This window comes from Ictidomys tridecemlineatus, chromosome 5 (assembly GCF_052094955.1).
Source record: "Ictidomys tridecemlineatus isolate mIctTri1 chromosome 5, mIctTri1.hap1, whole genome shotgun sequence".
In the NCBI taxonomy this organism is placed as follows: domain Eukaryota; kingdom Metazoa; phylum Chordata; class Mammalia; order Rodentia; family Sciuridae; genus Ictidomys; species Ictidomys tridecemlineatus.
Window position 1 is genome coordinate 30,918,130 of NC_135481.1, and position 17,975 is coordinate 30,936,104.

Below are 17,975 nucleotides of genomic sequence, written 5' to 3' on the forward strand. Positions count from 1 at the left end.
TCACAAGAAACCTGTAGACATATTATCCCCATTTTATAGATAAGAAAACCAAATTACAAAAAGAGTAAGTAACTTGCACAAGGCTACAGCTGGTAAGTGGAGCCAGAATTAAAACTCAGGCAATCTGACTCACATCTATGATCTCAGCAACTTTCAATGCTGCCTCTTATATCAACTATGAATAATATCAACTCTATTAAGGCATGCGGTTCACCTCATCTTTTTTGCTCAAAAACAATAAGAGGTAAAACAGATAAAATAAGAGGTAAAGTCTTTACAATGTCCTGTCATGTATACATGTCCTCAATCCTATTACCTCAATGTCCCTCTTCTCTAAGGACCTGCCCACTTTATTTACTTACTCCAGCTATTAATTTCCTTGAAATTCTTGGTTTATCCAAGTATGCTCCTACCTATGAGCTTCTACTCTTGCTGTCCCATCTGTCTGGATCCCTTCTGGAATTCTACTGAGTGCATTTTGGGAAATAGCATCAACCAGTGTTTCCCAAACTTCAGTCTTTCATGGATCACATTCACAAACGGCCCTCAACTCTGCTCTTATAACTTAATTTTTAAATGTAATTATTAATCCAAATAATTTTAAATGATCTTTTATTTAAATACATTCTTTTATTGGGGTGGCTGTGCACTGGGGGTTGAACTCAAGGGCACTCAACCACTGAGCCACATCCCCAACCCTATTTTGTATTTCATTTGGAGACAGGGTCTCACTGAGTTGTTCAGTGCCTTGCTTTTGCTGAGGCTGGCAATCCTCCTGTCTCAGCCTCCTGAACCGCTGGGATTACAGGCATACTGGGATTATGAGCATGCACCACTGTGCCTGGCTACTTAAATAAATTCATTTTAATAGGAAATTATGTCATAATATATGTGGAAAACATTTCTAATATAAAAGAGTAAATTTAAAAAATTGTGCTGTATTCATATAACAGAATACATTTAGCAATGAAAATGAACAAACTGCAACTACATACAATAACGGAGATGACACTCATAAGGTTGAGGGTTAGGGATGCAGCTCAGTGGTAGTACTTGCCTAGCATATGCAAGGTCCTAGTAACTAACACACACACACACACACACACACACACACACACACACACACACACACAGTTCAAAATGTGGAACAGAAGAAGCTATCCATAAAAGACTACAATTATATTATTCTGTTTACCTAAAATTTAAAAAACAGACAAATGAATACATTCTGTTAAAAACCGGTAGTTTTCTGCTCAGTCTATTGAAACACTTATTCCATTTTATGGATGGAAGCACTGCCTGATTCTAGAATAGAAAAGAAAGCCAATTGAGATATCTAAGAGGAAAAAAAAAATTGGTTTCCTTGGATGGGTGGGAATATGGCCAGTAACTTAGAGCAAGCATACTAGGGGATCTGGGAGTGAGGATTATGTCCTATTTCCTGGTCTGGAGGCTATTAAAGGAGCTAAACACTTAGGATAGGAGTGCTTCTGTGCATATACTATATTAAAATTATTTAGAATAGAGAATGAAAAAAATATGTAATTACCATCAGCTAGCTATAAATATTACTGCCTATAGAAACTTGAGGCCTGCTCCCTGTTAAGGGAGATTATCAAATATTAAAAAGTTACACTAAACCAAACTGAAACTCTGTTTAACCAACTGAGAAGGACTGAAACAGAAATTAAAAGGGAGGGGCTGGGGTTGTGACTCAAGGGTAGAGTGCTCACCTAGCACGTGTAAGACACTGGATTCGATCCTCAGCACCACATAAAAATAAATAAAATAAAGCTATTAAAAAATTAAAAGGGAATAATTTTCTCAATATGTAATTTGTTCCTTAATCTTTAACCTAAGGTCATCTTAAGTTTCAACACAGAACTGAGCACAAATGCAATTAAGACTACCAGGTTTCTGTTGGTATAGATCATCTAAAAACTATTAACTTCATCTTTTCAAATTCTGGGAATATATTCATATCTGCTTGATTAGACTAAACACTGTGATCTTATTTTTAAGTAGTATATTTACAAAGCATTCTATCCTTCAGGTCAAACAATTATCAAGCATCTGTAATATGTCAAGAATTCTGCAGATTTTATTTTCCAATTTTAAAAAATATATACTTTAATGCCATACCACAAATTTTAACTAATCCAATCCCATAAACTAAGACCCACAAGGCACATGATTTATATATGACAAGCTTAAAAGAGTGAAAATAGCCCTGGATCTAGAAGTTTAGCTCTGCTACTATGTCATAATGATTTCTAATATATGATTTATCTATGCAAGTAACTTTATAAAATAAAAGAAAGTTACTTGTATAAATACACACAAGAAAGGTTTGAGGTCTTTTTACCAAACAAGTTAAAAAAAAATGTTCTAGTAAGCCTTTTACTTGTGCCAAGCACTGTGCTAAGTGTGTGTGATATACAAAATATCTCAAACTGCTCAAAACTTCTGTGAGGTAGGTACTATTGTTTGTTCCATTTTATAAATGGAAACATGGGCTCCGGATAAGTCACTAGCTAGAGATAATGCAATAAGTGACAATTATTTGTATATAGTCTGACTTCAGAGATTCTCTCTTAATCACTTAGCTATACTCCTTTTTTTAAAAAAAAGTTTGTGTATACTCTTTTATCCTAGATAATAGTATGGGGAATTCTAGTATGTAAAATAATTAGTTCACAATTTGTTACATGATTCATAAATATATAAACAGAAAATAATAAGGGAAATCAGTCAACAAACACCTGGAGAGAGTAAACATATAAAGGCAGCTCCATCTCATTTCTAATAAGACTCCAAATGCCAATGATAGGAGAAAATAGCCAAAGTGGAATGTTTCTGACATTATGCCGCAGAAAGGGTGAGATACATCATTAAGAAGCAAAGAATGAAAGGTCAACAGGAAAAGAAATGACTACTTTACCACGTTTAGCTTGGATTTCTAGTAGTAACATTTACCACTGTCTATAGTTTACCATATTCTCTAAATATACTATGACCCACCCTGGACTGATGGCTTCTTCAGGAACACTGAGAGAATTTGAAATACAGGAATCCTGATAATCCTTCATTTTTCGAGCATCCATTATAATCAAGCTGATGTTTTTATCCATCATCATTGTGTATAGTTTCTTTGCTGTGACTGTTCCTTGAAATTGAAGGAGACAGTAGAAGAGTCAAGAAAAACCCAGTTCCATGTGCTAGCATATTACCAAACACAGGACCAACATAGTTTTTTCTAGAAGAGCAAAATATATACTTACTTACCACTTATTATCTTTTAAGCTAACATTAAATATAATTTGTATTGGTATTTATTAAGAAACCCATTCAGTGCTGTTTGTTTTTGTGATACTAGAGACTGAACCCAAGCATGCCTTATTATGGAGCTATATCATCAGCCTTTTTTATTTGTTAATTTTGAGATATGATCTTGCTAAGTCCCTGAGGCTAACCTTGAACATGCAATTCTTCCATAGCTGGGATTGCAGGTACATAGCTGGGATTGCAGGTGCCAGACCAGTGCTCTCTTTATAAAGATTTAAATATCAAAACTTAAGCTGGGGACAGTGATAGAGACAGAGAGCTTGCCTAGCATGTGCAAGGCCCTGGGTTTCATCCCCAGCACCACTAAATAAATACAAAAATAAATAAATAAAAACTTGCTTTTGAAGTTACAACTGCATCTAGTGTTAGCTCTATTACTGGTATAATATAAGGGAAATTAATATACTTAACTATGAAAATATTCTTGTTTTGTGTCACATTAGATTGGGTAGAGAGAGGTGATGGGAGGGGAGGGGAGTGGAAGGGGGGATAGGAAGGGCAGTAGAATAAAATAGACACTAGTATTGCTGTATATATATATACGTGTCTGTATAACCAATGTGAGTCTATAACCTGTACACTTGGAAAAATGAGAAATTATACCCCATTTGATTCAAATATATGATATGTAAAGATCATTGTATTGTCATGAGCAACTAATAAAAAAAGAAAGAAAGAAAAGGTTCCAAAATTATAAGAACCACTGCCACCAGATCCAATATCATTTCCTTGTAGAATGGCTTCAATTTTAATAGCATTTGGACAATTTGGATAACCTAGCAATTTCATTAAAATTGAATACTGATTAAATCCTTAAGCAGTAATTAAAATAAACTATGTTTTTATGAAAAAAATTAAAAATAAATCTTTGACTACAAAAAAAAAAAGACAGTAGAAAAATGCTTACCAGGAAAAAAAAAATCCATGGTTTGAAAATTCTCAAAAGATTCTAAATTCCTCTTTAAAAACTCCCAATGGAGTGTTTTGAAAAAACTTTTAGATTTCCAAGTATTTCTACAGTAATAAGCCAAAAACTTGTTATTAGTGTTCCACATGAGGGGAAGACAATTAAGGTCTCCTATTTTATTGGAATGTGGCCATGCTCATTTGTTTACACATGGTTTATGGCTACTTTCACTGTAACAGCTGACAGAAAAGACAAGGCTCTCCAGCTTAAAATACTGGCTACCTAACCCCTTATAAAAAAGCTTGCCAATTCTCATTTTACTTGATACTCATTAGTTAGTTCCCAGTCCAAAAGCAAGAAAAAAATTATGTTTATCTAAGAAGTCTAACAAAAAAAGAAACCAAAGCTACTGAAATTATTTATTTAATGGGGGTGGGAGGTCCTGACAAAATAAATATCCCCATGTTGCTATTTTTCCCTCAGCTGTACCACATAGAGTATAAAATTAAAAAACACTACAAGGAAGTTTAGATATTTGAACAACTATTTCAGCAGTGGGCTATGGAAAGAAGGTAGTCTCAGTATTTCCTAAGCTAAAACACCTACAGCTGGCTAATACACTTTCTTTCCTCTCTAACGAATGAGATTATTTTGACAACAAAACAGACTAAACAAGCTGAGAATAACATTGAGAAGAATAATTTCTAAGCATGAGGAACTACAAATAATTTCTAAGCATGAGGAACTACAAAGCAACTACAATGAATAAAATCTAATCTTAGAATAAATCAACAACACCTTACATTATTCAGTTTATTTTAAACATTGTATGGCAATATTTTCAGCAAAGAATTTTAAGTCGACAACTTAAAGAGGAAAATAATAATACCTAATACTGAAAGTTTACTGTGGATTCTAAGAGTTTTACACAAATTAAATAATTCAATCTTACATAAACCCTATGAAACAGGTTTTATAATCATCCCTACTTTACAGATGGAGAGAGTGAGGTAGAGGGGTTAAGAAACATGTTCAAGATCACTTGGAAATTCAGAGAAGGAGCTATTATTCAAATCCAGGCTAAGAGCGTCAGTGACTGCTGAGAGATTATGCTCTTAGCCACAATGCTAAACTTACATAGAAAACGAGTACAGCTGTAGTTTTGATGTTTTCAACTATGCATTACCATATTTTTATCATGTCATTCAGGCTAAAATTATTCATAAAGTAGTCCCCTTAATAAATAAATCTAGAACTCAAAGACATTTTCAATATAAATATGCAGGCCAGGAAAAATGATAACACAGAGATTAGACACAATGCTAAGTATTACTGTATAAAATCTGAAGTTTATTCTTATTTAAAAAAGCTCCAATAAGGACTTAAAAGAACTTCCTCTTTCTTTACACTTACCTTTTTCTAAAGTTTCATTTTTCTCACTCTTTTCACCATTGATCTATTTCATAGAAAAAAAAATCTTCAACTTTCATATAAACAAAAGGTTCAATGTTAATACTTCACTGAAACAAAGTCTAAGAAAGGATATGTGCCAAATAATGACATTTTATAAAAATACAGTATTTATAATAATATCATTACCAGGTCATGTTGGCAGTAGGCCACAGCTAAACTAACTAGCAGCACATCATAATCATAGGAAATTTCCTCAAAATTTTCTTCAACTAAAGGCCAAATTAATTTTAAAACACAATTACAGAAATTTAGTATTTAATAAGAAAGTGCTTCTTATAATGAAACAATTCTAGCTGTCCTAGTATCCTCTGTTACATAATTAAAGGAAAATGAAGTAATACAAAGAATTAATTACACAATTTACATTTTCTAACCAAGACAACATGTGATAATCCTAAGATACTAACTCATCTTATTAGACAGGACACACTCAGACCTATTGATCAATTTTAGCTTCACTAATAAAAACATTAAAAATAAATGTGTATTATGTGCTGTCTACTATGATACGAAGACACAACATCATGTGTGGAACATTCTTGTCATGAAACAAAACTTGAAAATGACTATACAGAAAATAAAGGAAATATGGGATACAGAAAAATAAGTACACGAGAAAAGGAGGAAGTCATAAGATAAATAGAGAATAGGGCTCATTTTCCAATATTAAAACATCAAGTACATGAAATGAAAAATGAGGGAAGAGAACTTAAGTGGAGATTAATTTAGAGACTTAAGAGACACAGCAACCAAAAGACAATTTGTCTACATTGTTTGGATCCTGACTGAAATAAATCGACTTAAAAAAATCATGTGATGACAAGTAGGGAAATCTGAATTAGATTATATTAGGGAATTATTGTTAATTTTGTGAGCTGGAAAAATAACATTGTAGTTATTAAGAAAATATTTTTTTTAGATAAATACTGAAATATTTAGGAGTAAAATGGTAATTTGGCTGCAATTTGCTTTAAAACACCCAGCAAAAGGACAAGAGACAAATTTAAAAGTATGGCAAAATATTAACTGATTATTAAAGCTTCAGGAGAGGGTTTCATTGTATTTTATTTTAAAATAAAAAGGCAAAATAAAGTAACAAAAAGTGACCACTTTTGGAAAGGTAACAAAGTGAAGAGTTAAGAAAGTTCCCTTCATATGGTCCTCTCAAATAGTATTATTTGATAATACCAGCCATGTGACCCATAAATGAATATCTCCCAAAGGCAGTATTATTTCTCTCACACAGTGAGTTCCTAAAATTAAAAACCAGATTTCTATACTTCTTTTTACACAGTGCTTAGCCCAATGTCACTACTTTTTTTGGGGGGGGAGTGCGATACTGGAGATTAAACCCAGGGTCTCACACATGCTAGGCAAGCACTTTGTCACTGAGCTACATCTTTAGCTGGCACTAATTAATGAAACTGATGATTCACATACAAATGAAAGCTGAAAGCTACAAAATACTAAGAAAAAAAAAGGAGAAAAATCTCTCAAGGATTTAATAATGCAGAAGAAATTATATTTTAGGAAGAATGATTCTGAGGAAGTAAGGGAGATAGTGATAGCTGGTGGTATACAGTAAGTCACTGGTAGCTTTTGGAAAACAGATGATATAGCTGAAAAGATTAAGTAGTAGTAGCTAAACAAAATGGACAATGAGAAAGAAGAAGGGAAAATCAGAAAAAGAAGGAAAGAGCAAAAAGGAGTGAATGAGATTCCAGAAACAGATATTTGGCAACAAATAAAGCAGTATACCAAACCTTTATTTTAATATGAATTTCAGTATGAGAAAGAAGAAAACCTTAAATATCATCTACTGAGTCCCAGAGTGGTTAAACAAGACTTGACACAACCCCAGAACTCAGATGTACTGAATCACAGCTCTTATCTCTCATCAAGTCTACAGTGACTGTTAAGAATATAATTAAATAGAACATATTGCTGTAAAAGCTCATAGAAAAACCTAAGATCAACTGAAACTATAATATTTAATTCAACTTCAAATTAAAATACATTTACCCCTGTTATCTAAAAGAACTTTATAGTGCTACCTTAACTCTCCATAAGCATATCATCTAACAACAACAACAAAAAAAAACAGTCTTTTTACTTTACACAACAAATTTGAGATACCCTTTGGGTTTTGTTTTTGGAATCCAACATAGTCTCCAAAGAACCTTTAGATGACGCACTACTATCCTCTCTTCCTGCTTCCTGCCTTTTCTGTTGCTGCAGTTGCTCTTCCTCCTGTCTGTCCTTTTCTTCAAGTTTTTTCCGAACTTCAGCTTCTTCATATCTAGTTAGAAAAAGAAGTCAAGATGTCTTTTACTACCATGAGAGTGGAAAGCAAAGGAGTTCACATTTTTAAAAAATTAGTATCCTGCATTGGAAGTATTTTGTGGCTGTATAATCTCTCTCTCCATTTGCAATCTAACTCTGCTAGAGTTTCATTATAAACCACAGCTCACATATTTGCCCTCTGCGGCTATCAGTATATTCATTTTAAATGGTCAAAAAATCTTGAAAGTCTACATTCTCAAGTTGAAAGTAATTTAATGTTCTTGTCTCTATTCCTCTATTTTCAATCTTTTTCCTTTTTCAAGTGATCCTTCCACCTCAGTGCCTTGAGTAGATGAGACTACAGGCGTGTACCACCACACCCACCTGGTACCATTTCAATCTTTTAATGATTCAAGATTTATAAGCACCCCTAATTCTTTCTGCAAAACAAACAAATGTCAAATATTTACACGTGTAAATATTTTTAAATGACCACTTAAAAATGTATTAACACCACAGGGGAGGAGGGAGTATTATCAAGGTCAATAGATTTTTTTTTAAAAGAGGACTGAATTTTCCATTTTGTTGGAAGTTACACAGCTATCCTAACTACAGTTAGCAGATGTCCAAGGACTATGGAATGGTTTCTTATGAGATTATAAGCAATGTGGGAAGAAATGTATGTTATCAAGAACCTATATAATCTTGTTTGCCCTGAATATCACCAGCAATATTTGGCAATGTCTGTGAGTTTCAAGTTTAAGTCAGAGAAAGGGAGGAAAAGAAAGAAGAGGAGGAAGAAAAATGAATAATTAACAATTGACTAAGATCAATAAAAAATGAATCAAGAGTTTTCATTTTTTGTTATATACATACATTTTATATACTCTCTTGAATGTATAGTTCTCAAATAACTATACAAAGGAAATGGTGACAACTCAAAGAATTTTGCCAAATTTATTTATTAAAAATTTTAAGCCTAGGGCTGGGGTGGTAGAGTGCTTGCCTTGCATGTGTGAGGCACTGGGTTTGATTCTCAGCACCACATATAAATAAAAGAATAAAATAAAAGTCCATCAACATCTAAAAAAAACATTTTTTAAAAAAATTTTAAGCCTAATTTAAGAATGCCTTCTAGTCTTCTAATTGTTCCTCACATATCACCAACATCAGGCTAATAGTGACCAAAATGTATTATCAATAAGATATTTCCAATTTGATAAGCCCCCACTTAACAAGAAATTAAACTTTTAGATGTTACATAAGGCTGAGGTATTTCTTAAGGGGAATGAGTATAAGGAAAATGGTGCTTCTCTAAATCCTTGAGCTACTTTTATCCTTATGCTTAGCAATTAGTTCTGAATAATTTATTTCAGTGGTTGAAATGATCACTAAGATTTGATAAAAACATGGTGATGATAACTATCTCACACTGTTCTTTAAAATACCATTCTACTGCTGGGTTCGGTGGAACATGCCTATAATCCCAGGGGCTCGGAGACTGAAGCAGGAGGATCTCAAGTTCACAGCCTGCCTCAGCAAAAAGTGAAGCACTTAAGCAACTCAGTAAGACTCTTTCTCTAAAATACAAAATAGGGCTAGAGATGTGGCTCAGCGTCAAGTGCCCCGGTAAACAAACAAACAAAAAACAAACCATCCTTTCTCTTCAAAAAAATAAAGATGGGAGCTGGGTATAGTAGAGCCTACCTGTAATCCCAGCCACTTGGGAGACTAAAGCAAGAGAATCACAAATTACAGGCCCCAAGTTCCTGAGCCATACTCTGCCTCAAAATAAAAATAAAAAGGGGTGGGGATATAGTTCCATCCCCAGTGCTTATTAAAAAAAATAAAAAACATGGGGGGATTCTGATTTTTGGTAATAGCTTAGTAATTCCTATTGTACTGAACGGATCAAAGGAAACTACAAACTCCGGACAACATATAAAAATTGGATAGCAACCATAATCAGGCAAGAAGTGGGTGTTGATGCTTGAAGAAAGTGAGATTCCCATTTTTTACAGCTGAACACCTAAAAACTATACCTTTGTTGATGCTGGAAGCAGCTAAAACTCCAACAGAAATCCTAATTCCAGAGAGCCAGAGTTCCAATTTCTTTGTACAAATTGGAACTAAATCTCTAGTTGATACCTGAACTAACCTTGTACAGGGCAGACACTTAGGAGATAAGTTTTTCTTTCAGCTAAATCTAAAAGAATTGAAAAGACATTTCATCATGACAGAGCTTAAAAATTTGAGTCTAACCAAGTAAACTGCCTATAATAACAAAAGAATCAACACTCTTCAGAGGAATAAACAGATGCAGAGCCTCTACATGTATCATTCACAATTTCTAAAGTTATTGGACATACAAGGAAAAAAGAAAATGTGACCACACTTAAAGAGAAATGGTAAACAATGCAAATTGACTCTGAAATAACCCTGATGATGGATTTAGCACACAAAACTCAAAGAAGATGAAGGATATAAATTTAAAATGTTCTTCTAATGAACGAACAAATAGGAAATCTCTGCAAATAAATGGTCACCATAAAAAAGACCAAACAGAAATTCTGGTATTGAAACACATATCTGGGAAACACACCCCCACCTCCCAAAATAAACCCCAAACTCACCTACCTGAAAACTGGAGATGAGAGTACTTAAAGAGTAATACAAATTAGCCAATCTAAAGAAAGGAGGGAACGATTTTAAAGGAGGAGGAAGGGAAAAAGGAGAACAACAAACTCAACTTAGAGATCTGATAGACAAAATAGGAAGGTCTATCATATGTATAGCTGGAGTTCCAGCAAGACAATGAAAACGGGACAGGAAAAAAGTAAATAGTTAAGAAATGGTGGTCAAGAACTTCCCAAATGTGACCAAAGACATTAATTTACATATATGGGGATGTGAGTAAATCTCAAACAGGAAAAATACAAAGAAAACCAACCTTCCAACATCATGGGCAAACCAAAGCTCAAGGGAAAATCTTGAATCATAAAATAATGACACATTACTTGCAAGTAATCTTAATGACTATTAAGAAACAATGGAGGGCTGGGGTTGTGGCTCAGCAGTAGAGTGCTCACCTAGCCTGTGCAAGGCACTGGGTTCGATCCTCAGCACCACATAAAAATAAATAAATAAAATAAAGGTACTGTGTCCAACTTAAAAAAAAAAAATAAACAACAACAAAAAACAAAACCAAACAATGGAGGTCACAAGACACTGGAATAGCTTTAAAGTATTAGAAGAAGTAAGGGGACCTATCAAACCAGAATCCTGTAATTCATGAAAGGATAAATCCTGTTATCCTAAAAATATCTTTTAAGAATAAAGATGAAGCCAGGCATGGTGGTACAAGCCTATAATCCAACAACTGCAAAGCTTAGGCAGGAGGATCACAAGTTCAAGGCTAGCCTAGGCAATTTAGCAAGACCCTATCTTAAAATAAAAACAGAAGGGCTCCAGGCTCAATCTCCAGTGCTGAGGGGAAAAAAGGGAGAGAGAGGGAAGGAGGGAAAGAGGAGGGAGTATGCTCCTACACACACATAGGAATATGAAATAAAGATATTTTCAGATAAACAAAAATCAAGAATTTGTTCCCAACAAACTATTAGAAGTGTTAAAGAAAGTTTTTCAGGCCAAAAGAAATGTTTCTAGATGGAACTTGTATCTAAAAGAAATAGAAAATACCAGAAATGGTAAATATAAGGGAGAATATAAAGGAGTATTTTTTTCTCTTAATTTTTAAAAACACATATGCATGTTTAAAGCAAAAATTATAACCCTGTTTTGGGGGAGGTTCTAGTGTTTGTATACATATGTGACAACTAATGCATAAAGGATAAAGTGTGGTAAACAGATTTATATTGTTGCAAATGAAAGAAATCCCTGGAGAACCTATTTTTTAAGAATGTAATACATTTAAAAGCTAGTTGATCACATGGAATTCAAAAAAGAATAATTCAAAGGCAAGAAACTATGAAAAACACATGACACAAAAGAAAACAATAGTAAAATGACAGAGCTAAGTACAACCACATCAAAAACTACATTAAATGTGAATAGATAAAACACTACCAATAAAGAGACAGAAACTGTCAAAAATGAATGAAAAAGTGAGATACAATTATATGATATCTACATGAGACGCTCTTAAGAATAGATATTGGCAAAGCTCAAAGAAACGGAAAAACATGCAAACAACACACATACAAAAACTGAAGTATTCAGAATACAGAATATTCCCAGATTTAAAGAGGGATATAATGATAAAAAGGTCAATTCAAACTGGACACAATGGCACAAGCCTACAATCTCAGTGACTTGGAGACTGAGGCAGGAAGAACACAAATTGGAGGCCAACCTTAACAACTTAGTGAAAACCTGTCTCAAAATATCATGGGGCTGTGGCTCAGTGGTGAAATACTCTGGGTTCAATCCCTATTACTGCAAAAAATAATTAACTAAATAAAGACCAATTCATCAGGAATTTATAATAGCAATAGATGTTTACATGCCTAGAATTAGAATTTCAAATACATAAAACAAAAACTGAAAGAATTAAAGAGAAAAATAAATACAGTATTTAGCACCCTCTCTTAGTAACTGTTACAACTTGGCCAAAAACAAACAAATAATATCCCTCACAAACTCAATAAGTTAAAAAAAAACAAAAAAGATAAGAGAAGATCTAACCAAAACTCAACCACTCTGACCTAAATGACACATATATGGTTCAATAATTTAAAAATTGTTTGTGAACCCACTCTCCCACCAAACTCATGATGAAATTTAATCCCCACTGGGTAGAAATTTAATGAGACTAAGGAATTTAATGGTAGGCCATTTGGGAGATAATTAGGATTAGATAAAGTCATTGTGGTGGGACCACTATGACTGAATATTGATGGCTTTAAGGAGACCAGAAAGGTCCTTGCCCAAGACTGCACCATGCTATTTGACCTTTCAGCCTCCAAAACCATGAGCTAAAGAAACCTCTTTACTTTACAAAGTCAGTCTATCTTTGTATTTCATTGTATTGACACAAAATGGATTAATAATACACAGAGAACACTTTATTCACAACTGCAATTTTCAAGTACATATAAGACTATTCACTAAGATAGACCATATGCTGAGATACAGTATAAGAATACATTTAAAGAGACTGAATATCTCTGACCACAGTGAAATTAAATTAGAAATCAATAAGATATCTAGAAAAATCTCATATATTTGGAAATTAAACAACACACTTCTATACAATCCTAGGATCAAGGGAAAAAAATCACAAGGGAAATTTTAAAATATTTCCAAATAAATTATAAAACTCTGCAGAGAGAACAATATGCTATTAGATTTATAAAAATCCATGTTAAAATAAAATAAATAGAAATAAAAGTGAAAAACTTCATATAGGATTTTACAAAAGCAGAGGTTTCACCAGATTACACCTGTTCATCAAACAATATTCATTGATATCAGGATTCTGAAATCTCCAATGGGACCACCCTTCCTATTGTATTTGCTTCCCCAATTTCCCTATGCACTGTTTGAAAACTTACTGACAGAAGAACAAGCAAGTACCATCACTGGCTATGTCAATGAAACAGCAACTCTAGATTTTTCTGCCTATTTCATATGCCAACATCTATTTTACAGTTATAAAACAGAAATGAAAGACTTGGGAGGAGGAACAAAACTGTGCAGATGTTTTACCTAGACTCATTAATGTAAGTCATTAGAAAGCCAAAAAGAACAGTGCTGCAGAACAAGGCTGCTTCCATTGTTAATGACAACAGCAAATACTTACTGAGCATCCACTACACGCCAGGCATCAATCTAAGTGTTTGTATGTGTGTTAATTTGCTTAATGCGTTAAAAAACTCTGAGGTGGAATTTATTCTTATCCCAGTTACAGATGAAAAGACAGGCAGAGGGAGACTAAAGTAACTTGCCCAAGATCACACAATTAGTAAGTACAAATGGAATTCAAACCCAGGGAGTCTGGCTCCACACACTTACCCACTGCTCTACATCTCTTCTCTAGTAGTACTCTATGCTGGAACAGTATGTGAACTGTCTGCCCTAAGAAGTAAGCACAATCAGGCTGGCAGAAATGAAGAAACTTAAGATTCCCTTTATTCCTGAAAAGAAAATTTTTTTTGGTACCAGGGATTGAATCCAGGGGCGCTTTACCACTGAATTACATCCCCAGGCCTTTTTATTTTTTTGCTAAGTTGCTTAGGGCCTCACTAAGTTACTGAGGCTGGCCTCAAACTTGCAATCCTCCTGCCTAGCCTCAGTTGCTGGGATTACAGGTGTACACCGCTGTGCCCAGGTCCTGTTTTCTTTTTGATATATTCACATCTCACTCCCTACCTTGCTGTTTTCTCCATTTCTACATTAGAGTGGTAAGTCCACTTAAATACAGTTGATGATGCTTCCACTTCAGAGCCTCAATTAGTAATCTGAAGTGATGTCAAGGCTTGCTCGTCATCTGACAGACTTCTGGTTCCTTTACCTGCTTATTTAATTTCTTGAGAATCCTGATACCACCAGAGTTGGTAAAAATTAAATCTAAGAGAACCCCTAATATGGATGTGAAAGAAGTGGGTAAATCAATAAATAATTAAACAAATATTCCATAATGATAAATCATGGTGAAATGTTTTCCATATACTAATTAGGTCTTTTGGTTCAAGTGTTTTGGGAATCAGGAACTATGCCTGCTAGGAGAGGGAAGATAGATTGCATGATACTAGATGACCAGGCAAACTAGCAGACAGAAAATTTTACCCAATGTGTCTAGGACTTTCATCTTAAAGTTAAAATATATCTTCCAAAATTTAGACAGAATAGTTTCGAATTTCTTTCTCAGACTGCTGGCCTGATGAAAGGGAAATCCTAACTATGTACAGATTTCAAAAACTTAAAAGGAGAAGAGCTCTGTGTTTGACTTATTAGAGAATTAGTAAGGATAAATGAAAAGATATATATGTTAATACAGAACTGCTCTAAATGTCAATGAAAAAACCAAACATATATGGCAAGAAGCAAGAGAAGGACATTTAGGGAGAAAAACAAGAATGAAATGATTCTCCCCATCTAGATACAAATTAATCTACAAATCAGGAAAAATTCAGTGTACATTCAAAAACCTTAGAACTGGGGTCTAAGAGCTCATTAAGCAATAACAAAATTATTGTAAAATAGGCCATTCCATTACTGTGAAAAAAGTAAATATTTGAATATTGAATCGTTCTCACTGATTTCCTTCATAAGAACGGAGTTTTTAAAGAAAAAAGTTGTCATTTTTTCAAGAAGTATCTGCCTTTATATGTATGTTCTGATGCTATATTCTGCAAAACAATTCTCTTCACTTGAACACTGCACATTTATCTAAAAGAAATACAGGTAACAAAATGGACTCATAGTCAAGATTCACTGTACTAGAAGTTTTTAAAAATCTTATAATCAAGGTCCCTTTGCCCAGTAATAAGTTATAGTTATGAAGATTAAAAAGAGTTATATAAAGATCTTCTTTAATGTACATAACTTCTGTGTGAATCATCACACATTTATTAATTTGCCTTCTGAAGAATTCAGCAACCACAAGATTTTCCTCTCTTCTTTATTACAAAAACAATAGAATATCAATAGTAAATAAACACTATAAAATAGATACATTATTATTAATCCTGCCACCCAAGCTGGGGTTGTAGTTCACTGGTGGAGCACTTGCCTCAAATGCATGGGGCACTGGGTTCGATCCTCAGCACCACATAAAAATAAATAAATAAAATGGAGATATTATGTCCAGCTGCAACTAAAAAAATACTTTAAAAAATAATAATCCCACCACCTGAACTCCAGTATTTAATTTTTGGTGTTTTTGTCTTTTAAAAATTTCATGTTTCAGGGGCTAAAGGCATAGCTCAGTGGTGGAGCACTTGCCTGGCAGGGGGAAGGTCCTGATTTGCTTCCCAGCAACAACAAAAAAAAGTTTCAATCTTTATTTTTAAAATAATGTTTTAGAATACAAGTAATATGATACATTCTCAGTGGAAACGAAAGTTCAAACCATAAATACATTGGCCTGGTTAAACCTTCTGGTTTCCCTCTTCTCTCTACTATTTGTGTTGTTAATTTCTCAGTATGCCCTTTTTCACTAGCCAGGCTCTGGCAGCATGTATTGCTTGAAACCAGTTCCACAGTTCTCCCCTCAATATGTCATATTACTAGAAATGCTTTTAAATTTATTCATCAAGAATTCTTATGCTGCAAGATGTGGGCAGAAATTTATTTACTATGATCTATATGACACCATTAAGTTGCCTATAATAGCAATAAACTAAAAACTGAAACACACCATTTAACATCTGTAATCATTTTAAGCCTGGTAAGTCAGTCATAGCAAATTCCAGAATCAGATCTTTCTGTAAACATAAATAACTTTTGCAATTATAGGCAAATGAAAAGTAAGAGCAAATACTTCATTTCCTTAAGACCAGTATCCAGTAGCACAGTATAACATGGAGCATGTGAAGAATTAAATTTTTCTGAAAAATACAATCAGAAATTTACAAATATTTTAACTTAAAAAAATTGGACCTGAGTTCTAATTTAATATATACCAACACTTACCTTTACAATCTATCATTCTAAATACTTTTAAAATTTCAATAAAAAATACTGATAGTAACATATGAACTATAGGTGATATAGAAAAATATTTTAATTTCTGTGTCCCAGTTAACAGAAATCTTAATTCTAGGAACTTGGATATTTTACACATGATAAGATATAAATGGACAAATATTTTATAAGTTAATTTTACATTCTTTTCAAGATTTGATAATAATGTCTGTACCTCAGTTTAAGGCTTTCAGAGAGTTTTTCAGCTTCTTCTATAGCTTTTTTGATGTTTGTAGGTCCAAGTATTGAATGAAAGTACTCCTAAAATTACAGGAAAACCATGCCATACCATTAGTACTGGGTACTGCACATAGCACTGATATTAAAAATACTAAAAACATGGTGCTTACATAAAGCAATGTTTTTTAAATAAAAGCATTATAATAATTGAGACACCTTGAAAAGCTTTTCACCCACAGAAATGTACAATTTATTCTCCAAATGTCTCCAAAAGTATCTCCTCATATCATTAGCATGCTTAAAAAACCCCACAATACCTTCTGATTTTTTCCAATGCACAGGCTATAAAGGTACTATATCCTTTACTAGAGAAAGTTTGCTAAATTAAGTTTAACCTAAATCTTAAATATTTGGTAGTATAAAGAGTGAAAAATACAAGTTTCTGAAGAAATTGACATATATTCTGTTCCTACCTAATTAAGGGGCAATATATACTTAGTGAATTAAATTTAATACCTCACATACTTGAGGTACACTAGAGAGGTTAGACTAAAACAAAAACAAACAAACAAAAAAACAGTTGTAAGAACTCTAGACAGAGCAAATGAAAATAATCCTTTTATTGAAAGCCAAGAACTGAATAATTGTAGCATATAAAGTAACAGTCTAGGTTACCTGAGCCTTTGCAGGCAGTTTCCTAACCTGAACTTCTGCCACTTTCACCTACATATTCCCTTTGGAAATGTAACAGACACTGTGGGAATGGAAAAATCTCTTTATCAATTAAAATTTACTCCCAACCTGCTCAAGGGGAAAAAAGGTTAGCTAGAAAAAACATTCCCAACCTCATCAACGAAAAAACAACCACTAGCTTCTAAAACTATAACAAAAAGTAAGCTAGTACATAAAATAGTAAAGTAGTACATAAAAATAGCCCTATCACAAAGGCAAAAAAAAGCAAACATCAGATCTGTCCAAATCTCAAATCGCAAATAGCTGGGTGGGGGATGCATACCTATAATCCCAGCTCCATGGAAGGCTAAGGCAGGAAGATCACAAGTTTGAAGCTAGTCTGGGCAACTTG

General features: G+C 33.6%; 1 protein-coding gene across 2 annotated transcripts in view; it reads right to left on the reverse strand.

The window, feature by feature from the left end:
• The window catches only part of Usp8 (ubiquitin specific peptidase 8), a 65,841-nt gene that overhangs the window by 25,803 nt on the left and 22,063 nt on the right, over positions 1-17,975 (reverse strand). For both annotated transcript variants that reach the window (XM_005316561.5, XM_078049628.1), the window contains exons 4-7: positions 16,887-16,972; positions 7,862-8,024; positions 5,666-5,708; positions 3,022-3,166 (exon numbers count right to left, since the gene is read on the reverse strand). In XM_005316561.5, coding sequence (XP_005316618.1) covers positions 3,022-3,166; positions 5,666-5,708; positions 7,862-8,024; positions 16,887-16,972 — 437 coding nt within the window. The remainder of the gene's footprint in view (positions 1-3,021; positions 3,167-5,665; positions 5,709-7,861; positions 8,025-16,886; positions 16,973-17,975) is intronic.